The following is a 25,834-nucleotide window of genomic DNA, read 5'->3' as shown; positions in this document are numbered from 1 at the left end:
AACAATCCAGTTTGCACAAACCATTAAAGACACTAGATATGCTGGCTTACCTACAATGTAATTGTAAAGCTATACCAAAAACAAAAACCTTTTTTCAAATCTAACGTTTAATCTTGAGGATTTCACAGCAGTCAGTCTCTTGAGGAAATACATAATTAAGTAGTTTTTTAGCATATTTAATTAGACCCCAAACTCTTCCCTGTCCCCTTCTCTCTCCAATTATGTATCATTTGCCCAAGAGACCTAAGCAACTCAGTTAATTATGTAAATAAGGCAAGCGTTATTCCCAAGAAAAGCATTGTGAATATTTGTACGGGAAAACTCTATACATATTTTAGTGGCTTTAACAAATCTTTGCAGGAAAAAAAAAAGGGACTATCAAAGTCATGAAAAACCCTTACACTTGAGGCAAAAAGCATGGAGTTCAATGACAAGATGGTGAATCATTAAAATAGGTCGCTCATTTCACTTCTTAAATATGAGCTGAATAAAAATAAAATAATTTTAAGTTACAACAGTAACAAAAATTTAGTGCTGAACGTCAAATGATTTAAGGGAAGAATCAATCTGGAAATTATTAAAGTCGACTCTCACAGAAAAGGCTTTATTATCAAGGGGTTGACATGATCTTAACTCTAGAGGCAGCCACGGTGCTGTTATAACTACTACAATCCCATTATTATGCAATCACAAAATGCTAATTTGATCATTTTGAGGTGTTATTTGAATAGTCATTTTAATTTCTAGGTTACAAAAAGGCTTGACTCAAGTATAATTCTCTACTAATCATTGAGATGTCATTGAATATCATATTGATGCATTTCACAAAGATAAAGACTAATTTAATATGTACAGTACAATATCCTTCAAATATTAGCCACTTTCATTACATATCTGCCAAACGCATCAATATTAAATAATAGATGAGAACAAGAGTTTAATTGTATTTTAGCATTTGTAATATGGAGGATAATAATAAAACAGCATCGCATCATGGGATAGACTTATCGATATATAAATCTTTCTTAATCCAAGTGTAATGGTGACTGCTCCATGCACATATCCTTTGCTGATTACAAATAGATTTGATATCACAAAAGCATGGAGAGCCTTAAGTATAAACACATCTAGTAAAAATAATTCCTTTGTGACCTAGGAAATGGCTTCTTCACATTTTTTTTTTTAACTTCTCCTTGGCACTTCAAAAGTTAGATACATACCAAGGACACTTTATAACTTTCTGTCAAATCCAAAGCTAAGCAATTTATAAAATAAAATCTAATGGTATAATAAGAATTCTAGGACATAATATTTTAAAAGACCTGTGCTATTTTGTTGGCATCAAAGTATTTTTACATAGTAATTATTCCAGCAATTACGTCCTCAAACAATGAGATGGTATCAGACAACGGAAGCAAATAAATTCCAGCCATGTAACCTAATTCCAATAATAATGCTCACAAACATATCTAAATGAATCAACTGTAGTATTTAAAAAACAAATCCTACAGTCCAACTCTCCATTTTCCAGAGACCTGACATTATTGTCCCCTAGGGGGCCCTTCCTTCTCTTTGCTACATTCCACAAGAAGAAACAGGAGTCCTGGTAGGGGCAGGCTAAAGAGAAGCTTTACAATACAATCTCTCATTTACTAAAAGTCCTTTCAGATTTTTGGGGGGGCAACTCCTGAGCATATTAGTATCTTTATGTAACTTACACATTTTGTTTCTAGTTCTTGGCTTTCCTTTCCCATCAACATCAATAATCTCACTTGCCCATGGCCATATAAGCTTCCTTAAACATATGGAAACATGCTGAACCTCATGAGGTAAAAGTGTTTCGAAGAGAAAACATCTCCTTGCTCAAAGATGACAACTGACAGAACCAGCACATAATCAGAAGTTGAATATAAAAAAATGCAAACATAAGCAAAGAGCCTGTATGCTTATTAATTGCAGTGGTGTTAAAATAAGACAAATTGTACGCAACCCCTCCAGGCAACAAGCTATCACTCAGCACCCCCAAGCCACTGCCAGACAGCAGATATAATGGCAATAAATATAAAAATCAACTGCTACTGTCTCCTGAAAGAAGCCCAGCTCAGCTCCACGCAGAGACACAGAAGGCAGGGAATGTCGGGAGAGAGGGTGCTGCAAGTGCAACTAGACTCCGTCTAGAATAGTGGCCATTTTTCTAAAAGGAAAATAGACACGTTTTAATTTTTAAACTGCAAATTATTAGAACAAACAAAAAAATTAAGTCATCCTGCATAACGAGTGTCAAACAAGATTCCCTACAATGAAATACTGACATAAAAACAACGGCCTAGAATTCTGAAATGAAGCTCTAACCTCAACAATTTCTACAGTTATAATAAAGAACCAGACCAAAACAAGGCAAACTGCCTCCCTGGAACCACTTTCAAAGCTTTCCCAACACAATCAGGCCTTGATTAACCACAACCCAACCAACCCAAATCCTCAAGTATACTTGGAAGATGAAACAGGGGGAAAAAATACACGTCCAAATATCTCAAGACTGTTTTTGTTTTAATCCCCCAAACATACTGCTGTGGAAACAGTGTTAAGCCCAAATTCAGACCTTCTTACATCCTCGGTCATAGACACGTGAACGACATTCTATAATTACTTTGAGTTGTTTTTGAAATCTTAAATCTAATATAATAACCCTAACAAAAACAATTCCACTCAACTGAGGTTTTATTTAAAAAGACAATTTTTATTTTAATTTTATTAAATTATTTATTTATTAAATTATTTATTAATTTATTAAATTATTTATTAATTTAATTTTATTTTTACTTACCTTGCCATCAAACTTGGAATACTCGTTAAACGGGTTATTCAGCTGCAGAGGGCACTGCTCTAGTCGTACAGATAATATTGACTGCCTTCCAGAACTTGGAGGTTTCTCTTTCAGGGACTTTTTTTCAAACAGTGACTTTAACTCCTGGGCTGTGATACAAGAGGAAGATAAAAACATCTTTGTAATTACACAGAGAGACCGCCTGTCTACCTTCCCTAGCAAGTCTTCCTTGGAACCTTACGGAGAGTGTCCAGGGCATATTCAAGTCTGATATGTGCAAAAAAGCCTTACATATACTTTGATTTTGCACACTGAAAAGGCAGAGAGTCCTGAAAAACAGGTCAGGACTGTCAGTTTAGAAGGACTGGGGTTTAAGGAGTGGGGCAGAGTCAAACCAACAGAGCAGCCGTTCTGTAACAAGAGCATTCACAGCTAAAGGACCTGGGCTTTGGCCTGGCTCTGCCACTAAGAGATGTTGTGATACTGGACAATTCACTAAAGCTCTCTGGGCTTGCCGAACTAGATAATCTTAAAAATCTCCCCTGGCTCTAATACTATGGGATTTTGGAATTTTAGTTCAAGGTGAAGGTCTATGTCTTAATCCTCTCATACTCTCCAATGACACCTAGCACCAACTCTGGAAGACAATGATGAGGAGGAAAAGGAGATATGATACTTATAATAAGAGCAGCTAACACTTACTGAGCAAGCTGATGTATCTCAATTACTCCTCCTAACAAGCCTATGAGGTAGATACTAGCATTATCTTAATTTTGCCAATGTGGAAACTGAAGCTTAGAATACTCTGATCAGCCTTAGGCAACACAGCTCGTAAGTAGCAGAGCTGATATTTGCAATCAGGCAAAGCTCTTAGCCATTAGGCACTAATGAACAAAGCTGACCCTCAATAAATTTTGTTGCATGAATCGATGAATAAAATAATGATTGAAGGAATTCAAATTAAATTATTATTAAATCAGAATCTTTAGCTCTTACTCATTAGTGAATCAAGACAAGTTAGTTCCATATCTTCTCAAAGATCATTTAAGTGTCCATATTAATCTGAATATCATTTAAGGTGGTAGCTAGATAAGTACATGGAGATTTATTACACTTTTCATTTTTGTAAATACTAGAAAATTTCCATACTTAAATTTTAAAATCAATCAATCCTAGATCTTAAAATCTGCAACGAATAGGTTCAACCCCATTCCATTTTTGAGCACAGCCAAAGTGAACTTAGAGATCAAACAGAACTCTGAAATAGTGACTTAGAACTTTTAAAAAAATGTAACTAAAACTATCTTTTCAACAAACTAGTGGGACAAATTTATCCAATGAGTCCCTATAAATGTAAGTGGCAAACCAGGAGAAAAGGATCTAATTCTTTTTTAAAATGTGGCACCTGACTATCCAATTCCAGAATCTGAATATGTAAGTTCAACAGATGTTAAATGCACATTTGAAAAAGTTTTAGATTACATGGTATTTTAGATTACAAGTATTATTCTGCACATAATCTATTAACAGTTTTATTGCTACAGTTTGGAAAGGAATAACCTTTTATTAAATACCTACTATGGGTCAGGAACAATGCGAGGTGTTTCCTTGACTTGTCCTCACAATAGTCTTAAGAGATGGGTTACTACTACTCCATGAACAAACTGAGGTGTAGCAAACATAAGTAACTTATCAAAGTTACACAACTGTTATCAGTAAGGTTGGGGGTGAAGTGATGATATATTAACAATTCCATTCTCACACTAATTCAAACTTAGACCTCTTTCCTCAACCTCTGACATTTCTTTCCTCTGTCCCCTCCCCTCCATTTCCCTCCTTTCCCCTCCCTCCCTTTCTTCCTTCCTCCTGTGTCACAGAAAAGTAGAAACAACCAAAAGAGACCTTTTGCATGTTCTCACCTACACCTCTACCCGCCTTCCTTCCTACTACCAAGGATGAACTGCCTAGGCCCCTACCTCAGACCAGCACCTCCTTTGTGCATTCAGGGGCTTTTTTTTTTTTTTTTTAAGATTTTATTTATTTATTTGAGAGAGAGAGAGATAAAGAGAACAGCAACACAAGCAGGGGGAGTGGGAGAGGGAGAAACTGGCTTCCCGCTGAGCGGGGAGCCCGATGTGGGGCTCGATCCCAGGACGCTGGGATCATGACCTGAGCCGAAGGCAGACACTTAAGGACTGAGCCACCAGGTGCCCCCAGGGGCTGACTTCTTGATGACTCAAGGGCATCACTCAAGCAATTCTCTCCCATTTTCAGCTTTCCCTCTTACTGGATTAGTTGCATGAGCACACAAAGATACTGAAATACTGCTCATTAAAAAACAAAAAACAAAAAAAACGGGGGGGGGGGGGCGCCTGGGTGGCTCAGTCGGTTGAGCATCTGACTCAATTTGGGCTCAGGTCATGATCTCAGGGTCCTGGGATCGAGCCCCACGTTGGGCTCTGTGGCTGGCAGGGGTCTGTTTGAGGATTCTCTCCCTCTCCCTTTGCCCCTCCCCTGCTTGCGTGTAGGCACTCTCTCTCAAATAAATAAATCTTTATAAATAAATAAATAAATAAATAAATAAATAAATAAAAATAAACCCTCTTTCGATCGGATACTCCCTTCCAGTTACTACACCACTTTTCTGCTACTCAAAATGACTGTCTATGTTCTTGCTGTCCAGTTCCTCTCCTCCCATTCCCTCAAACCCACTCCAATCAGGCCCTCAGGCCCCACCACTCCACGAAAGCAGTTTTTGAGGTCACCAATGATCCCCTTGTTGCTAAATCTATTGGTAAATTTTGAATCCTCATCTTTCAAGAGCTTGTGACAGCATTTGAAACAGTTGATCACTTTTTTTTAAAATTTTATTTCTTTGACAGAGAGATAGAGAGAGCACAAGTAGGCAGAGTGGCAGGCAGAGGGAGAGGGAGAAGCAGACTTCCCGCTGAGTGGGGAGCCTGACGTGGGACTCGATCCCAGGACCCTGGGATCATGACCTGAGCCGAAGGCTTAATGCCTGCTTAACGACTGAGCCACCCAGGCGCCCTCACTCCTTTCTGAAATAGCTTTTTCACTTGGTTTCCAGGATTCCATTCCATCTGGTGTTCATGCTATCTTTCAGGTTACTCCTCCTTAGTTTCCTTGCCAATTTCCTCATTTTCCCCTCAAATCTTTGGCATTCCCCAAGTCATAGTATTTGGACCTTTTCTTTTCTCTATCTCCATTCACACCCTTGGTGATTTCATCCAGGCTTCTGTCCTAAATATTATCAACTTGAGGAGAAACTAAGTTGTGGTAATATCAATCAGAATAACAGCTGCCTCTGGGCAGTAGCCTGACTAGAAAGAGGCACAAGGGAACTTTCTGGAGTACACAAACGCTCTATACTTGATTGGGATTACATAGGTGTATATGTTTGTCACAAGTATTGAACTTAATATCTGTACATTTCAGAATACAGAAGCATACCTCAATAAAAATAAATAAAAAGGGAAAACCTAAATAAATATCCTCTACATGCTGATAGCTCCCAAATAATTATTTGTAGACCTAAACACTCCCTGAAATTACAGACTCACACATTCAACTTTCTATTTGATGTCTCCACTTGGATGTCCAATAGGTATCTCAAAGTTTACATGTCCATAACCAAACTCTATCTTCCCCCAAATCTGCCCCTCCCACAGGCCTCTCCTTCTTAGTTCATGGCAACTGAATCATGTTAGGCCAGAAACTTAGGAGTCATCTCTACTCTTCTCTTTCTCTCACATCCAACATCCTGTCCATCAACAAAAATTTCAGAATAGAACCAGAACCACTTTCACAGCTACCAATGCTGGATTATTACCACCACCTTCAAACTGATCTTCTTGTTTTGGCCCTTGCCCCCTTGGCCTACTCCCGCCAGTCTCCTCCCAACAGAGCAGCCAACAGGAGTCTTTTAAAATGTTAGGTTATAGGGCGCCTGGGTGGCTCAGTCATTAAGCAACTGCCCTCGGCTCAGGTCATGATGCCAGGGTCCTGGGATCGAGCCCCGCATCGGGCTCCCTGCTCGGCGGGAAGCCTGCTTCTCCCTCTCCCACTCCCTCTGCTTGTGTTCCCTCTCTCACTGTGTCTCTCTGTGAAATAGGTAAATAAAATCTTTAAAAAAATAAATAAATAAAATAAAATGTTAGGTTATAAATATCACAATAAGAAGAAAATTGATCAATCTGACCACATAAAATTAAAACATTTTTGTGTAGGAAAAAATCAGTCATGTAAAAAGAAAAATGATAAACTAGGAAAGAAGAAAGGTTAATATTCCTACTATATAAAGATTCTGAAAGTAGAGAAGACACTGAACAACAACTCTATGGAAAAATGGAAAAGAAATATGAAATGTCCACAGAAAAAGATATTCAAATGGCTCTTAACAAATGGAAAGATGCTCAACCACATTTATAATAAGGGATATGCAAATTAAAACTATGCTGAGATACCATTACATATCTATTAGATTGGCAAAAATCTAAAAGTTTATGGCTATAGGGAAATAACACTCTGTACATTATTGGAGTAATGTCCCCCACCCCTTCTTTCTCTCTCTCAAAAAAAAATACATATTTATATATATACACACGCATATATATATATAATAAAATAAACAGACTATAAAAAGAGTAGAAGAGACAGGAATTGAAACCAGATTTCTCTGATTTTACCTTGTTTTATGTATTCAACTTTGGAACCACATAAATGTTTTATATAGTTATTAAAGAAAATTAGAAGTGCAATCTCTAAAAATAAAAGCAAAATGAAATGAACGAACTTAAGTGTAATACTGAGTTGGCATTTTAACTACAAAGAGAGAAATTATTTTAAGTAACTTTATCACAAAGCAATTTGACTGCACATTCCCTAATGGAACATAGCAAAAGGGTAAAAAAAAAAAAAAAAACTTAAAACTATTTTTAGTAATCATACTGTTAGTAATGATGGTGATATTTCTATTCTGGAACCAAGATTTTCAGCAAAATAAACATAAAATCAAAGTAAACACTCTATAATCCTAAATTCAAATAGGAATTTTCAGCATTAACTCATAATGTATTTCCTCTTAAATTTATCTTTTTCTGAGCTCTACCCACTGAAAGGCCTACAAGGAACAAAACCAATCCACTGAGCACCTCTAGAGTTCAAGTTTTGGTCTTTCAGTGCCATTTACCACTAAAAAAGAATCAAGACTCTCTAAACAAATGGCTAATTCTGGCCAGATCTGGAGAAGGAAATATGTAAGAATCAAGCATTTATCCTGTCTTTCTTATAGGGACTATATCTGAGAATAACCAAATAATAGATTAGGAAAAGTTGTTCTTTATACAAAGACCAATAAAAATAGAATCACTATTTTGCAACTCCTAATGAAATAATTCATCTAGGTAAAGCCTATCAATGACCACTAAAACCATTAGAAAAAAAGCTGATGGGAGTAACTTAATAATGGGTGAACAATACCTAATTCTACCATCAATCTGAACATCATAAAAAAGAAAAGAAGTCATTCCATATTTCCTGATATGATGCAATATGAAGTATAGATCAGCACATACAAAATATTCTTATCATAAAATCAAACTTCAATCTTAGCAAGTTTTAGATCCAATTCCCTGTTTACAGGAAATAAAGAGGACAGAGGAACATATTAAATGAGACCACAGAGATACAATTAGCAAAATCTAGAATGTAGGAAATTCAATAAGACAAATGACCCAGTTCCTTAAATAAATTACAAGGAAAAAAAGTAAAGGAGAATCTATAGATTAAAAAGGAAATGGAACACGTCAACCAAATGTGTGGACCTTAGATCTAGACCTGAACGCACTGGCAAAAGAAAAAGAAAGAAATGTTTGAGACAATCAGGGAAGTGTTTGTTAATATCAAAGAATTCCTGCTAAGTTTTTGGAGAGTAGTAGTATTGCAATTTTCTTATGCATTAAAAAATACACAAGTATTTTAGGTATGAAATTATACTATGGCTGGGATTTGCTTAAAATTAATCTGGTGGAGGAGTGGTGGGTGTGCCTGAGTGGCTCAGTCGGTTAAGCATCAGACTCTCGATTTCAGCTCAGGTCGTAATCTTAGATTCCTGGGATAGAGCCCCAAGTCGGACTCTGAGCTCAGCGTGGAGTCGACTTAAGATTGTCTCTCTCCCTCTTCCTCTGCCCCTCCACCCAGCTTGAGTGCTCACTAAACAAATAAACAAAATCTTAAAAAAAAAAAATCTGGGCGGGGAGGGGAGGTAAACGGAGAAAAGACACAAGGCTGGCCATGTGTTGATAATTGCTGAAGCTGGGTGATGAGTATACAGGAGTTCATTATACCATTCTCTTTATTTTTGTATGTTTGAAATTTTCCATAATAAGAAGTTGTTTAAATTTAACCTGGGGGAGGGGGCGCCTGGGTGGCTCAGATGGTTGAGCGTCTGCCTTCGGCTCAGGTCATGATCCCAGGGTCCTGGGACTGAGCCCCACATCGGGCTCCTGGCTCAGCGGGGAGCCTGCTTCTCCCTCTCCCTCTCTCTCCCTGCTCATGCTCTCTATCTCTGTGTCTCAAATGAATAAATAAAATCTTTTAAAAAAATTCATTTAAATTTAACCTGGGGGGGGAGTAAGTAACTTATCAATCACATCCCTACTCCGTTCAAATCACCTTACCCAGTAAAAATTAAGTTCCTTACAAGATCCTCCATGATCAGCTCTCTTACCACCTCTCTGAGCCCACTCTTCTCCTTTTCTACTCTAGTCAATAAACATCCTTCCTTGCTATTCTTTGGATACATCAGGCAAAACTTGCATCACAGAACCTTCACTCTCCTTCATCTTAGGACACCCATTTTGCAGTATCTCTCTGGCTCATTCCTTCAGAACTCTGCTCAAGCATCACCTTCCCAATAAGGCCTTCCCTGATCACCATATAAAAAATAGCAAAATTCCCTACCTAGCATTCCTTATCCCCCTTACCTGAATACATTTTTTGCTTTGCCACTTATCCCATTGTGACAATACTGGGTTTGTTTACTCTCTATCTCCCCCACAAGATCCATGAGGGCAGGGACTTTTGTCGTTCACTGCTGTATCTGCTAGGCCTACAAGGGCCTAGCTGTCCTTGCATATTTTAGGAGCTAAATAAAACCTTGTTAAATGATTAACTACGGAAGAGAAGCAGAAAAAATAGCTGCGGGGATAGGGAGGCAGAAGAGAGGGAGGAAGGAGAGAGCAAATGGGCACAAAGAAGCAGAAATGAGACGGGGGCTGGTAATGAGAGCCTTTTCTCCTGGTTCCAAGCCATTCGTACGGCACAGCTGAACCTCTTGAGTTGCTCAACTTGAAGCTGCTCTTCAACTTCACTCGCTCTATGTCATTTTCAGCTGAAAAGTTCTAACCAATATAAACAGTTGGAAATCCCCAACGAACAGAGAACTGAAAAAACAATAGCCTAGAAATTTAATTATCATCAGGCTTATGAGAAAGCATATACGATAGCATTAGGAAGATGGGAATGCATATTAGAACTAATAAGGATTCAGTGAGTGACTGGATACAAAACAGATATATAAAGACAATAGATTTCCTCACAAGAGCAGTAAGAAAGTTATGAGGAAGAAGATGCTAATTACAAGGATAGCACAAAATACAAAACATCTGGAAATAACCTTAATAAGAAATGTAAAAGTGCAGGAACAATATGGAGACAAAACAAAACATTGCATTTATGTACTATTTGTACATACAAAAAACATCATAAGAGGTATGTTTAGAATATTTAAAATATATATACCTATATAAATAGAATCTAGAAAAAATACATCAAAATGTTAACAACAGCAGTTCCTCTGAAAGTGAGAATATTGGTAGCTTATCTTCATTTTTATATTTCTTTCAGATTTCCTGTAAAGAAATTTTCTTTTAATAGAGAGGCCTTGGCAACCTTCCTGAACCCTGGCCATCGCTGACACAGAAGAGGAAAGGAACAAGGGAACACAAAGCCTCCTCAATACCCAAAGCTCCAGAAGCAGCTCCTTTCTGCCAACAGTATGGGAGAATGGGAGAGAGTAGAAAGACTACAGTCTTTGGAGTAGGACCGGCCAGGAGAAGAATTCTGGCTTTGCCACTTACTATTTGTTCAAGTAAGTAACTTGAAAAAGTTACTTAGCCTCTGGGTTCCAGTTTTCTCACATATAATACAGAAATATTAACAGCTAAGTTGCTGGATTTGCATGAACAGGAAGTAAACTTAGGGGCTGGCATACTTATATGCCCGTGATCCCTAGCACTGGTTAGTCATAAGAATCACCCAGGGAGCTTCTGAAAAATATAGATTTACGGACCCTGATCTCTATCTTTTGAATTAGGAATTCCACAGGTAGGGCTACAGATTTACATGGAAGCCATTATAACACGCACTTTTGGATGCATTTCTGATTTTTACACAGTCACTGATTCTGGGAACTGCTGTTTTAACCAATACTACAAGTTACATAAAGAAAACTTCAGGAATATTCATAAATAACTGATATACACACTACACTCTTTGTGAGTTACTATTTAACTTCATGTATAAATAGCTTCTCCTTCTCACTAGACTTCAAACTTCTTGAGGGTAGGGATCACGTATTCCCCAAGCACCTAGCACAGAATTACTATGCACACAGAAGGTATGGAAGAAACTCTCGTTAAATGACTCAGTGAATAAGAGTAATAATAAATTTTGTAAAAAATATACCAACACCATCTCAAAACAATAAAATTAAAAATACCGAGGCTTGGGGCACAGGGCTGGCTTGTCAGAAGAGCACGCAACTCTTGATCTTGGGGTCATGAGTTCGAGCCCCATGTTGGATGTAGAGATTACTTAAAAATAAATAAATAAAAAATAAACTTAAAATATATTTTAAGATTTTGTTTATATGCGTGTGTGTGTGTGTGTGTGTGTGTGTGTGTGTGTGTGCGCGCGTGCGCGCACCAGGGCTTGATTTGACATTGCTCCTGACAAGCTGTCTTCCAATGACCACCTGCACATTTACCCATGCAGCTCTGGCTACAAAAATACTACAAGGATCTTACTCTAAGGTATTCTCTTTATCATGTGATCTCAGGGCATAAGGCCCAGTAAGTTCATAGAGAACTTCAGGGTATGGACCAGACAGCTTCTCAGATCCCTTCCAACTTTTCTATGAAAAGACTGCATTTCTGTTGTATCTTAAAAGATGGACGGGATGTAGAAAAACATTGCAGGGGAGGTCATCACATTCATAATAACGACTTTTCTAGTAGGGAATAAAATAAAAGATAAGAAAAACAGATGAAAGGATTTTTAGCAAAATGTAAACAGCAGAAAAAGAATGAGAATGAATAAATGATTACCTAACCAAAATTCCCAATGAAGAGCAAAAGGATCTGGCTGTGGCATTTCTCGCCAAAAGACAGTATGTGCTTAAGAGATGTATGCAAACAGAGTGGCTGCTCAGTTTGCCAGGTAGATGTTTACTGGACTGCTGACTCCACTTTTCTAACACATTTCAGGACACCCAGAGTGCCAACCTGTGGTAATGATGGAACCCTGTTGAACAGAGAATTCAAAACTATTCCTCTGTGCACTGATGAGGTTCACTGGCCTGGCTCAAGGTCAACATCTCGAAGAGTGGACAAGGATATTAAGAAGGAGCTTTTCCAGCAGTAAGATCACAGGGTCAATTACTGAAATCTGTGAGAGATGGAAATAAGAGGGACGGAAACTGAGGGAGAGAGAAGTATACACAAATAATGAACAGTATGGCTCCAAATGAAAGCAAAAAGGAGGCTATTTATTTCTCTAGCACATTCTGTGAAAAACAATGAATAGAAGTTAAAGTGGATTAGACTTTAAGGAGTAAGTGGGAAATGTATCAAAATTTAAGTTGAAGAACTCACATTGTAAAGGGGATTAATGCAGTTATATGTGAGGTGCTCTATTCATCCTATTTATTTGTAATTGTTTTAAGATAAGGAAGTGAAGAAGGCAAAACAAAGGGTAACTGGAGAGATGAGGTTAGATAAACTGGCTCTATATTCATTAGGAAAAAATTAATAGAAAAGGCATTAGAGGGTGCCTGGGTGGCTCAGATGGTTAAGCGTCTGCCTTCGGCTCAGGTCATGATCCCAGGATCCTGGGATCGAGTCCCGCATCGGGCTCCCTGCTCCTTGGGAGCCTGCTTCTCCCTCTGCTTCTCTCTCTCTCTCTCTCCCCCTCTGTCTCTCATGAATAAATAAATAAAATCTTTAAAAAAAAAAAAGAAAAGGCATTAGATACATGAAAATTTTGAAGAAAGTGGACAAGATAAACAATATAAAGGTTTTCAGTTTGTGATAAATACAAAAGAGAAGTAATAACTGGATCAACAGGGAAGTCCAGCCTAGAGAGATTTTTAAAGTATCAAGAGCAAAACTAAATAGATATTCAAGGAGAACTACAGGAAGACATAGAAATGAGACGTAAGAAAGAAGTGAATAAGGTTTTTGGTTCTACACAGTTGTCATTTAGAAGCAATCATTAAGAAAATCATACCCACTGAGCACACCTGGGTTTACAACCACAGCAGGAGAAAGCAATAACCATTTTATATAGTTTCTTTAGCAGAGAGAGATTGGCCTTTAGTTGCAGACAGAGCTAGATACAAAATATGGCTCTCCGGCACTATCACTTTCTGGGCTTATCACTTTAGCAAGCTAAAGCTCTGAGTCTCTGTCTCACCTGTTAACCACAGCAATAGCCATACCTTATAAAATCACTGCATTGGAGGTAATGTGTATAAAGTGCTTAGAACAGCACTACATAGGTGCTGATGTTAATATAATAATCATTAATATTGTTAGTTTTATAAGTATTATGTAGCAATGGAGTCAGTCAACAAAAATTAACTGGATATCTATTATGTGCCAGGGTGGTAGTAGGTGCTGGTAGACATAGAGGACAGAGTGCAGACATTTCTTTCAAAGGAGGAAAAGAGAGAAAATCTAGGACACATGAGATAAACATTAGAAAATACTTCAATAGTATTTTATTTTGATATTTTTTAAAGTTTTCTCTTCTTGCTGAGATTGAAGATTTGAAAATATGTAATATGGCCAGCTTTATACTACACATACCATGTGAACACAAACTACAAATGCTAATAATACCAGCAACATAATGCTTGTTAAGCTAAAGGAAAAGAATTAGCATATATGCAAAACAGATTGTTACTGCGGCCAGTAATGAGGCAAGGGAAAGTCTAGGTTGGAACTGCCAGGAGGAATCTATAACCCAGAGGCCCATCCAAACCATAGGTATTCCTTGACCCTAAGGACAAGGTACTGGCATGAGAGTTTGTACAAAGTGTGCTCTGCACACACCAATTCCTGTGACCCAGAATGAAGAGTGACCAAAAACATAAGACCTAAAGAACACACAGCTTCAGAGGGCCAAGGCACCCAAGTGAAAGCTTCAAAGCTCAAAACACAAGAGGTATCTGCTCAGAGGATTTAAAAAGATGAATTAAATAATAAAAGCTCTTATTTAATAATATAAACTAAATATATAAATCTCAAATCAACAATTAAAATTATTTCCATTTACCTGATTGCTTAGAATTTCTTTCTTTCCACTGAATATTTTTGCATTTGATCTGGTTTTGTCTCTCTTTTCGGAGTCGTTCTAATCTTTGAGCTTGAAAAGAAATATTATAACTATAAGTTTGTCAATGAAAGTTTACTATAAACAAAGACATAATTAACTACCTTTATATGAATAAAGATGTTTTATATTGCATATGTAGGGAAAAAGTCATAAAATTTTAAAGGTGGCACCCCTGAAAAGCAAATACCAACAAAAACATGAAAATATTCTTGATTTATAATTGAAATTAGAGGATATAAAACATTAATAGAGATCATAAAGATAGTATTAACATGGAAGAGAATAATAAAATGTGAAAACTTCTGTGATTAATATGACATTTCATTATATAAATCATTAATAACGGTCTTAAAGGAATTTTAATGCACAAATGAACTGAAGTGAATATTACATTACAGGAATAAAATTACTGTTATGAATTACTCTACCCGTTTCAAAAATTAAAGATAAATGAACTCAGACTAGACTATTAAAGTTTTAAATATAAAATCCTTTATCTAAAAATCATGAAAATTATAAAATGTCAAAGCTATATAAATTAGCATAGCTTTTCTTCAGTGGGCTGAAACAGTTTATAGGTAGTAAAATAAATGATTTGTATCTTTGTAACATTAGTCAAATCTTAAAAAGAATAATTTTTCTTATACAAAATTTTAAGATATGCTGAAAGGATTAAAAAGCAAATTCTTTGGTCACTAGGACGCCCCACAACTGTAATTATTAGCGTCTAACTGCTATCTTAAGAAATTCCAACAACAATAACAAAAGCATCACCTAAAATCATGCATTTATGAGATTATATTACCACTGGCTGATCAACCTTCAAAAATCAATGAACTGATCTTTTAAAGAAATACTGTTAAAAAAAAGAAATATTGTTCAGCATACATTAACAACTACTGCATATGGAAACCACAATGGCAAAGAAAGTCCTAATTGATGCCGTTTCTTGAGATTAGTTTCCTCTGGCTAATCTTCAACTTCCTTTCCTGGCACAATGCTAACAAAAAATAAATAAGTAAATTTCTCTTTCAACCTCTTGCAAGGTAGGAAATCATACATGCTTGCCTTAGCATCGTGGTAGGGAAACACTGAAACTAATCTTGCCATAAATGTAAACTGTGCCGGCAAAAGCATTCTGACAATGCCACTATATCTAACCACATTCCACTGAAGGAAAATACATTCAATTGCAATTAATAAATGTGAAGGGTACAGCCAAAGTAATATAATCATAAAGCTCTCAATTTAGCAGCATTCTCCTACTGAAATCCATTCAACCTGTCATAGAAGATATCATCTCAATAACTTGCAAGGAAGTCAGTTTCAACTAGAGAACTGAGAATCAATGGTTCTAAATTATATTCAAACCTTCACTCAAATCCTATTTTGATAAAAGTTCCTTGAGGTACTGGGAAATGCTATTAATTATTTTCATCATGAGATCAAATTATTCTTTGGAGATGTCACAAAATGCTGAATTCTGAACCAAAACCTTAACATGCCTTGCATTGTATATTGTATCCTGCAGTACTCCTTTATGTGCATTTTACCTTTGGACCACAAAAATAAACATGCAAATATTTTCAATGTTCTACCACATCTCCTATCGTTACTTTTCCTGGGAGTTAGCAGGTTACTGCTACTAGATTAGTAGAGATATTTTCTGATTAGACCCCCAAAAAAACCACCTCCTAGCACACCCTGTCATATTAGAACTACATTACATATTCTAAATAATTTATCTAAGTAAAGGCCTTGGTTCATCCCATTCCCCTTGAAAGGTTTCCAAAACACATAAGCTGGAAAATGGGCAATGATAAGCTTTTAAAAGCTAATGACTGAATATGCCCGTACCAAAGTTTAGCTTTTTCAAGCCACAAAGATCAAAGGGTAGAGATCAACTTAAGAAAATAAAGATAATATATCAAAAACAGGGGCATCTTTTCTCGTCTCACACCCAATGGAGGAATTCCTATTAAAAGCAGCTCTAACAAATATTCAGCTATTTACCTCCAATCCCTCCTAGCCACCCCCCCCCCCACAATCCCTCTAGGGCCAAGAAATGGCTCCAGCACCAGCACTCCTTGGCTGGTCAGCTCTCTGTATTAAAGATTCTTTATTATGTCAACCTGAAACCTGCCACCCAGGTAGTCTACCCACTGGGACTAATGTTGCTCTGTGAAGATACTCAAAATAAGTCTACTTCCCTTTCTACATGAGGACTTTTTAGAAACAGAACATCCAACATGCCTCTCATAACCACCTTTTTCATCTATTCGTCTTCTATTTCCTTCTGATAGCATCATTCCAGAGGCGCTCTCCATTCAGTCACGGAGAGGGAGATGTTGTTTAGACTCGCTCTTACTGTAATACATGCATGTTCCTGTTAATACACAGAAACTTTCCCCATTAAACCGATTCCAACATTATGCATTATTCTGTAAGATTACTGACTGATTTAAAGTTCAGAAGACATGACTAAAAGGCAATGTTTACCTGTATTTGAGCGTCTTCTAATACCAAAGTCCCAACTTGAGGTAATATCGACTGACTGGGCATATACATAGCCCTGAGTCTCACCATTGCTTCCCTGAATTTCTGACCCACTGTCTCCAGGCATTGAAGGAGGATGAATCTTCTCTAGGTCAACATCATGATCAATGAGAACCATCTCACACATTCCTGTGTCATCACTGGTCACATGTGACTGTCGAATATGAGCTAGAATGATAGTTGGATTGTCCAAGAAGGCCATCCTTTCTGTGGGCCAATTTCCTTAAAAGGCTATTTTCTCCTCTTCATATTGTTTCACGTGCTCACCTCCCTAGAAACATGATGTACACAGCAATATTTAAGAATAAGGAAGAAAATGACTGAATCATTTTTCAAACAAATTCAAATTAGTAAAATGCTACCTTGAAAATCAACATTTATCCTTGTACCTAGGAGCTTACAAGGATTAAGTCTAGGCTGAAAGGAAATCTTTATAAGCACTAGGGGCTACAGCTCTAGTCAATGAGATCTCTATGGTATCAGAGAGGATGGCTTCCTCTCTTGCAATACAAGTAACAGTGACTCCTTAGGCCACTCAAAGCACATAATTACTTTTAAAACAATAAATTTTCCTTTCTCCCTTCATTCCCATGCAGTCTCCTCAATACTTTATAACGTCATGGGGGAACAAGTCGTATTTTCCTCAAATTATGTGCTAAAGTATGAAACCGTATTTCTTTCGTTTACATTTCCCCCTCTTTATCATATGGCTGTGAGGTAACTAAAAGAACACAGACAATACTTTGAGTTACTAGGAATTAAAAAAAAAAATGAACCACCAAAGTAATTTTGTTCAATAAATACATTTTCCTTTCTTCTGGTTTAAGATAGTATTGTGCTTTTATTTTATTTCATTTAATTTTAGGGGGGCAAGGTGGGGCAGAGGGAGAGAGAGAATCCCAAGCAGGATCCACACCCAGTACAGAGCCCAGCACAGGCTCGATCTCAGGACCCTGAGACAATGACCTGAGCTGAAATCAAGAGTAGTCTGCTTAACCAACTGAGCCACCCAGGCACCCCAGTATTGGGCTTTAAAATAAACTTTATTGGGCGCCTGGGTGGCTCAGTTGGTTAAGCGACTGCCTTCGGCCCAGGTCATGATCCTGGAGTCCTGGGATCGAGTCCCACATCGGGCTCCCTGCTCTGCGGGAAGCCTGCTTCTCCCTCGGCTTGTGTTCCCTCTCTTGCTGTCTCTCTCTCTCTGTCAAATAAATAAATAAAATCTAAAAAAAAAATTAAAAAAAAATAAAATAAACTTTATTAATCAAACTTCTCTGCTACCAAATTAATTTCTTATTTTAGAAACCTCATTGTAAGAACTGCTTCCTGAATCCTGTTGAAACTAAAATGATGTTTATTCTGGGAACAAGATGGTACTTCTTCAGTTAAATGGGAATATTCAAAGAAGAAAACATGGTAGTCTCCCCTCATCTGTGGTTTCAATTTCTGCAGTTTCAGTTACTCATGATCAACAGACGTCCAACAGCAGATGATCCTCCTTCTGATGTATCGTCAGAAGGTCAAAAATAGTAACCAGGGGCACCTGGGTGGCTCAGTTGGTTAAGCATCTGCCTTTGGCTCAGGTCATGATCCTAGGATCCTGGGATCAAGTCCTGAATTGGGCTCCTGGTCAGTGGAGAGCCTGCTTCTCCCTTTCCCTCTGCCACCCCCCACCCCACTTGTGCTTTCTCTGTCAAATAAATAAAATCTAAATATATATATATATATTAGTAGCCTAATGCTATGTCACAATACTGATGTCATTCACCTCACTTCTGTCTCATCACGTAGGCATTTTATCATCTCACATTATCACAAGAAGGCCGATTACGGTACAATAAGATATTCTGAGAGACCATATTCATGTAACTTTTATTCCAGTATATTGTTATAATTGTTGTTTTATTATTGTTGTTGTTAATCTCTTACTGTGTCTAATTCAAAAATTAAATTTTATCATAGCTATGTATGTGTAGGAGAAACAATAGTACATACACATGGGGTTTGGTACCATCCATGGTTTTTCAGGCATCCACTACGGGTCTTGGAACTCACCCCCTGCAGATGAAGGGGGACTACTGTATTAGAGTACACTGGTCAGGATAAGGACTGACAGGTAGAAATGGGTTCAAATCCTGACCCTACCACTTGCTGGCTATGTGATTTTGGTCAAAATAACCTTAACCTCTTTGAGTCTGTTTTCTTTCTTCGTTAATAAAACGGGACTCCAGGAATGACAGGATATAGAAGATAAAAGTGCTCAAAAGAGCACCTGGCCCATAATTAAATATTAGCTGCTATTAAGAATAACAATGATGATGGTGAAAGTAATCACTGCTAACTTCAGCTTTCGATTCTTGTTTAATGTAATCCTAAAATATATCAACATTCGTCCTTCTTTAGTAAGTACACAACATGTAAAATAAATGTGTGCTTCCTTTCTGAGAGAGGACTCTACAGGTCACCTGAGTCACCTTCCTCCTCTAAAATCATTATGAGATGCAAGGAACATGAAAGCCGGACAGTCCTAGAAGGTATTTATTTTTAGAAAGCCCTACAACACCAGATTTTCTTGTCATTTGTTTCTTCTAGAAATGGAACATAGGGGGAAATCTAGTTAATAAATCATTATAACCAACAGAGCTTTTAAAAATTTTTGTCTAGTAACATTCTACTGACATCACTTGGTACTCTTAAAGATACTGAGATCAAGAGAAAGTTTAACTGAGGAACATCTCTAATCAAATGAATTGCACTAATCTTCATTTTTTCCTTCAAATATATTTACTGAGTAGTTATTTTACACTGAGGCTAATGGGAAATGCCAAGGTAAGGCACCCCAGAATCAAAAAGTTTATAACCTAGGGATGCCTGGGTGGCTCAGTTGGTTAAACATCTGCCTTCGGCTCAGGGCATGATCCCAGGGTCCTGGGATTATGTCTGCATCCGGCTCCTTGCTCAGCGGGGAGTCTGCTTCTCCCTCTGCCTGCTGCTCCCCCTGCTTGTGCTTGCTCTCTCTGACAAATAAATAAATAAATATTTTTTAAAAAAAGTTTATAACCTAACATAGTCCTATTGTATTTCCTAATATAATGAGATTCCTCCAAGTCCCAGAAATTTTAATGTCAGCCTACCATTTTAAGTGTATTAATCAAAAAACATTACAGAATTAAAGGGGAGCATTTAAATTTCACTTATAAAATAAGAATTATTATAAAACCACAGAGATGTATACAATCATGGAATTACTTATAAATGAGAATATTTGTTTTGTAACAAAATCATAGCATCACAGATGGTCAAAACTGCCAACACCCTCGTAGCAATCACTGGGTCTCCCCCAGGAGAGTAAGGCAACTAGGTGCTAGCAAAGGGGACAGGTGCTTTCAATTTCATACTGAGTAACTCTCCCTTGCAAAAAACAAGGGCTTCAGTGAGAACCAACACATTTAATGGGTGTTCTGGCACCAACAAGTCATATGGCAAAGGGCAAAGAAACAAAAGTATACTTAAGTACCCTCAACAGAATATACATATGTGTGTGTGTATACACACACACATATATATGTATGTATGCATGTATTTATATATATATATATATATATTTTTTTTTTTTTTAGTTAAATAGATCTGCTCCATCACCTCTTATGAAGAAAAGAGTTACGGGCAAATACTTCTGAAGGCACACACCAAGTCCCTAACTTTATCCTTGTAGAACAGAGGCCCCCAAATCCCCAACAGGAGCAGACAATTTCTCTATTGGTATACTACGACTTCATACAATGAGGAATCTGAATGATTCACTCAACAAATATTATTCAATACCAATTCTGATAGGGAATTCCAAGAAGTGTGCCCTGGGAAATGTGCCTTCCACCAACCATGACATGTACTTGAGGATTTAGGCTGTAAGTTCCACAGGGACAGGAGACACACCACCACATCCCTTCTGGCAACAAAGCATCTTGCACATGGCAGAAATTCAGTAAGAGTTGCGGTCTGACTTCCAAGGACTATGTAATTTTGTTGTAGAGATAAGTCATCTATGAGCATGTCATGTGTAGTGTGATTATAAAGAAAGGATTGCCTTTTTTCCATTAATACAGATACAAGAGCTTCTCTTCCTCTTCAATATGCCTTTCAAAACTGTCACCTGGGGTGGCACCTGGATGGCTCAGTGGGTTAAGTGTCTGCCTTTAGCACAGGTCATGATCCCAGCGTCCTGGGATCAAGCCTCTCTCTCTCTCAAATAAATAAATAAAATCCTTAAAAAAACAAAAACAAAAACCTGTCACCTTGGAACACTATCAACTTATCCCAACACTACTTTTCAGAACCAAAAGAATGTTTTAAATCACTTTAAGAGCAGCAAATTATCATTTGAAGGTAGATTTGATTTCTAGGACAAAGACATTCCAAACACAGATGAAAACAAGTTATTCTCTCTAATCAGCTGTGTGAAGATCAAAGATTTTTAAAACATAACATTGGCAGGGTTCAGAGAAAGGAGCCCTCTCATGCACTGTAAAAAGGAATGAAAATTGAGACTTTTTAGAGGGTAATGTGGTACCATCTATCAAAGTATAATGAGTACCTTTTGGGAAACCCTACTTGTAGGATTTGCCCCTAGGAGATAACTATGCAAAAATATTTATCTCAAGATTGTTTATTATACTGAAAATCTGAAAGTAACATATACATCCATCAGTGATGAGTGTATCATGACATATGCATGTAACAGAATAGTACAGTCATTAAAAATACCTGGTAGAGAATGGATAAACAAAATGTGGTATATACATACAATAGCCTTCAAAAGGAAGAAAATTCTGACACATGCCACAACATGGATGAACCCTGAGGAGATTATGTTCAATGAAAGAAGTCACAAAAAGACAAATATTGTATGATTCCACTTATATGAGGCCCCTAGAGTAGTCAAATTCATAGAGACAGAGAGTAGAATGGTGGATGCCAGGGGAAAGGGGAGTATTTATAATAAGTATGTTTAAGTTTGGAAAGATGAAAAAGTTCTGGAGACTGATGGTGGAAATGGTTGCACAATGTGAATATACCTAATGTCACCGAACTATACTCTTAAAAATGGTTAAAATGGTAAATTTTGTTATATATTAATACAATTTTTAAAATTAAATTTTAAAAAAATGTCTAGGAAATGCCACATTAAACAAAATTAAATAAGTTTTCTTCTTCTGTTTAATTACAGACTTCTCAATGCTTTTAAACTACTAATGTGGGGCCCCTGGGTGGCTCAGTCGTCAAGCGGCTGCCTTCGGCTCAGGTTATGATCCCAGGGTCCTGGGATCTAGCCCCGCATCAGGCTCCTGGGATAGAGCCCTGCATCAGGCTCCCTGCTCAGCAGGAAGCCTGCTTCTCCCTTTCCCACTCCCTCTGCTTGTGTTCCCTCTCTCACTGTCTCTCTGTCAAATAAATAAATAAAATCTTTAAAAAAACAAACAAACTACTAATGTATATTGTGAATCTCCAAGAGTGGGGAATCTCACAATGCAATATATCCCAAATCCTAAACTTATCTGATCCTTAATAATTTTTTCCTCCAGGAACACTAACACAGGGGCGCCTGGGTGGCTCAGTTAGTTAAGCGTCTGCCTTAGCATCAGGTCATGATCCCGTTTGTCCTGGGATCGAGCCCCCAAGTTGAGCCCCTGCTGATCAGGGAGCCTGCTTCTCCCTTTCCTTCCCACTTGTGCTCTCTCTGTCTCTCTCAAATAAAATCTTAAAAAAAAGAGAGAGATTCACAGAACATGGTTTAGAAATGCTACTTTACATTTTTACAAATACTGTTTCTTTGGGCCTTGAACAAGACTTCCCTGGATGTTACCAATTCTTTTTTTTTTTTTTTTAAGATTTTATTTACTTGACAGAGAAAGACACAGCGAGAGAAGGAACACAGGCAGGGGGAGTGGGAGAGGGAGAAGCAGGCTTCCCACCGAGCAGGGAGCCTGACGCAGGGCTCGATCTCAGGACGCGGGGATCATGACCTGAGCCGAAGGCAGACGCTTAATGACTGAGCCACCCAGGTGCCCCTAGATGTTACCAATTCTTGACTTGGAGATAACTGGTCCTTTTTATATACCTTTAGGTTACCTGGATAAACAATTTCAGCCTCCAGGAGGTCTGTTCCCCAAGATGCCCTACTTTCCACAGATTCTCCCACTTTTCAACTCCAGGGTCCTTTCAAAGTATAGAGATTTGTTTTACAAAAATGAAAGCAAAAGGGACATCCACACAGAGTGGGAGGACATGAGATATCCCAAAGTGACACACAGTCATTTTTAATGTACTGGGTGAGTCTCCTTTTATACTTCATTCATTCGTTCAACAAATATTTATTAAGTTCCTACTATGTGCTAAGTGTTGTTCCAGGTGCAATTTAGATGCTATTACCACTTTACATAACCATTTGTGTGCATTAATAACCATGTAACTTGCCTGTGTTAACTTGGAACATGCCCTACACAGGGGAGTAAATTTTTAGTAGGTTTAATGGTCTTAATACAAGTATATTTTTAGTAATAGCTTCATACACATACACTCTCCAAACTTTGCAATGGCTTATAGAAAAACATAAGATACAACATAGTAAAACAGTAAATGAGAAAAGTGGCAAAGGGTAAGTAACTCTGGATGAATGTTATATGATCTTGTACATTTGCCACAGGAAGACTGCAGAATCTCAGAAGCAAAAAGCAATTATAATAATTAACTTTATTTATTACAAAAGCTAGATTTGCTTTTTCTTTTTTAGATGGATTAATTCATATAATTTTCAAAATAACTCTATGAGATAGTATTTTTGTCCCCATTTTACAGATGAAAAAACTGAAGCAAATAAAAAACCTGCCAAAGCCAGATAGCGAATAAGTCTGAGGCATTATACAGCCTCCCAAAACAAAAAGGAACAAAGAATTGCAACAGTCATAATAAATGAGATTTTGAAAGATCCTGTTGTTGAGTTCTTTGGGTTCTGGGTCCTGAGAGAAATTTCTGTCATGGGTCTTTGTGGAAGATGTAATACAGTAAATGTGTTATGCAGTAGACCAGACCCTTAGCCTCCCCTCAACTCATGCAACTATGATTTATACAATAGCAAGAAATAAGCAATGTGTGTAATGGTTGTTCAAAAATAAAAGTCACAAAATTTTACACAAGAAAGAAACTTCAGAGATCACCTACTTGTTGACCTGAAACCACAGAGGAAAGGTTTACTTTAAATTCCAAGTTAGGTGTAAGCACCTTGTATCTTTTTAAAACCCTTAGAGATTCATGCAACTTCAGTTGCAAACAAAGTCCATAACTGAAATATTCTGTTTCTTTAAATAACCCAAGCATGAGCAAATGAGCCCTCCCTATACTTCTTCACTCCCTAAGGACCTGAGATAGGTCTTAAAGTCTTAAACATGACTTAAAATGCTCGCATTCAGCCAATGATTAAAAGGAAATTCCCCTTCCTAGATTTTCAAAGCACTCTATACACCTACTTCCCTCTGCCAGACAGACTTCAAGCCCCCTTACCTGCCATCTGTGAAAACTTGTCTGAATAAGCAACAGCCTGAGGCTTCTCCAAGGTCTGCAAACTCCCAATCAAAAATTACTGCTGCCCCATCAATGTGTCATATAAATGCTGGCATGTTAATTGTGTATTTATAAGATTGTTAATGGTTAGTTAATTTACCTCCCACACTATTATTGTACTTGAAATGATTTAACGTCTGCTGAGGGAGTTAACAACATGTAACAGCAGATGCAAGATTTTTTTTTACCTTTCCTCACTGTACCCCAACTTCACGCTATTAGCATTAACTTCCAAGTCAAACCTGGTTCCTATACAGGATTCCTTAAGAGTGTTACAGAAGCACTCACATTTATTTTGCACAGCAAGGAATGATAACTTAGAAAAACAAAAGCCTTTTTACTATATACAAAGTCTTTCATGTATAAAAACCAACAGACCACTTTACTAAGATTTGAACATCTTTTTATCTAGTTAAGTTCAGAATTCACACCTCCTGGAATTTGAAAATCACTGAAATGACCAGTAAAATAAAACATACTTTATTGTTTTTAAATCTTTTTCTAACTCTAACTTTAAATCAAATCTTCATTTATTTTTTAGACCAGTAAAAATTAAATGTTTTGTTCCTTTCGAGAATTAAAACCTCCATGTGAATATGCCTAATTTTATTAAACAGTAAATAGTGAGCTTCTATAGCTGGAGAGTTTAATTTTTCCTTTCAGAAAAGTACTTGCTAGACTCAAAACAACAGAAAAGAAATGCTTGTATCTTCTTTTAAATAATATGGGGATTCATTCACTAAACATCATTGAGAACTAGGCACTAGGAATCCTACAAAAAATTATATGAACATTGGCCTGTACCTTCCAAGGGCTTACAAACTTCAGCAGATGAGCTATGCTGTATACATATATAAACGTATAAGAAACACATACTAACCATCAAATGAGACACTAAGTCTGTTTTCCAAGAGACAAGAAAGTTACAGAGGCTTTAGGAAGGAAGAAGGTCCCAGGGATGACCAGGCTTTCATTAGGCAGACACACAAGAACAGTAACAGATGATGTTACTGAACTCTTACTATCAGCTGTACTTTCAGGTAACAACATATCTCGTCCTTGCAACCACCCCAAGAGGTAGGTATTAGGTATTAGTATCATCCCCATTTTATAGATTAAAAAAATTAAGGCTTAAAG

At 37.3% G+C, this 25,834-nt stretch overlaps 1 protein-coding gene across 7 annotated transcripts in view; it reads right to left on the bottom strand.

The window, feature by feature from the left end:
• MAPKAP1 (MAPK associated protein 1) overlaps positions 1-25,834 on the bottom strand; it is a 233,063-nt gene that overhangs the window by 186,901 nt on the left and 20,328 nt on the right. For 6 of the 7 annotated variants that reach the window (XM_027616126.2, XM_027616125.2, XM_027616127.2 and 3 more), the window contains 3 exons: positions 17,024-17,351; positions 14,465-14,554; positions 2,828-2,976 (listed from right to left, as the gene is read on the bottom strand). In XM_027616126.2, coding sequence (XP_027471927.1) covers positions 2,828-2,976; positions 14,465-14,554; positions 17,024-17,282 — 498 coding nt within the window. In that variant the 5' untranslated portion in view covers positions 17,283-17,351. Of the gene's footprint in view, positions 1-2,827; positions 2,977-14,464; positions 14,555-17,023; positions 17,352-25,834 lie in introns of those variants that run through there. The other variant, XM_027616132.2, reaches the window with a different exon arrangement.

The sequence above is a fragment of the Zalophus californianus genome, chromosome 13 (assembly GCF_009762305.2).
Source record: "Zalophus californianus isolate mZalCal1 chromosome 13, mZalCal1.pri.v2, whole genome shotgun sequence".
NCBI lineage: Eukaryota > Metazoa > Chordata > Mammalia > Carnivora > Otariidae > Zalophus > Zalophus californianus.
This window is presented reverse-complemented; position numbering and strand designations above follow the sequence as displayed.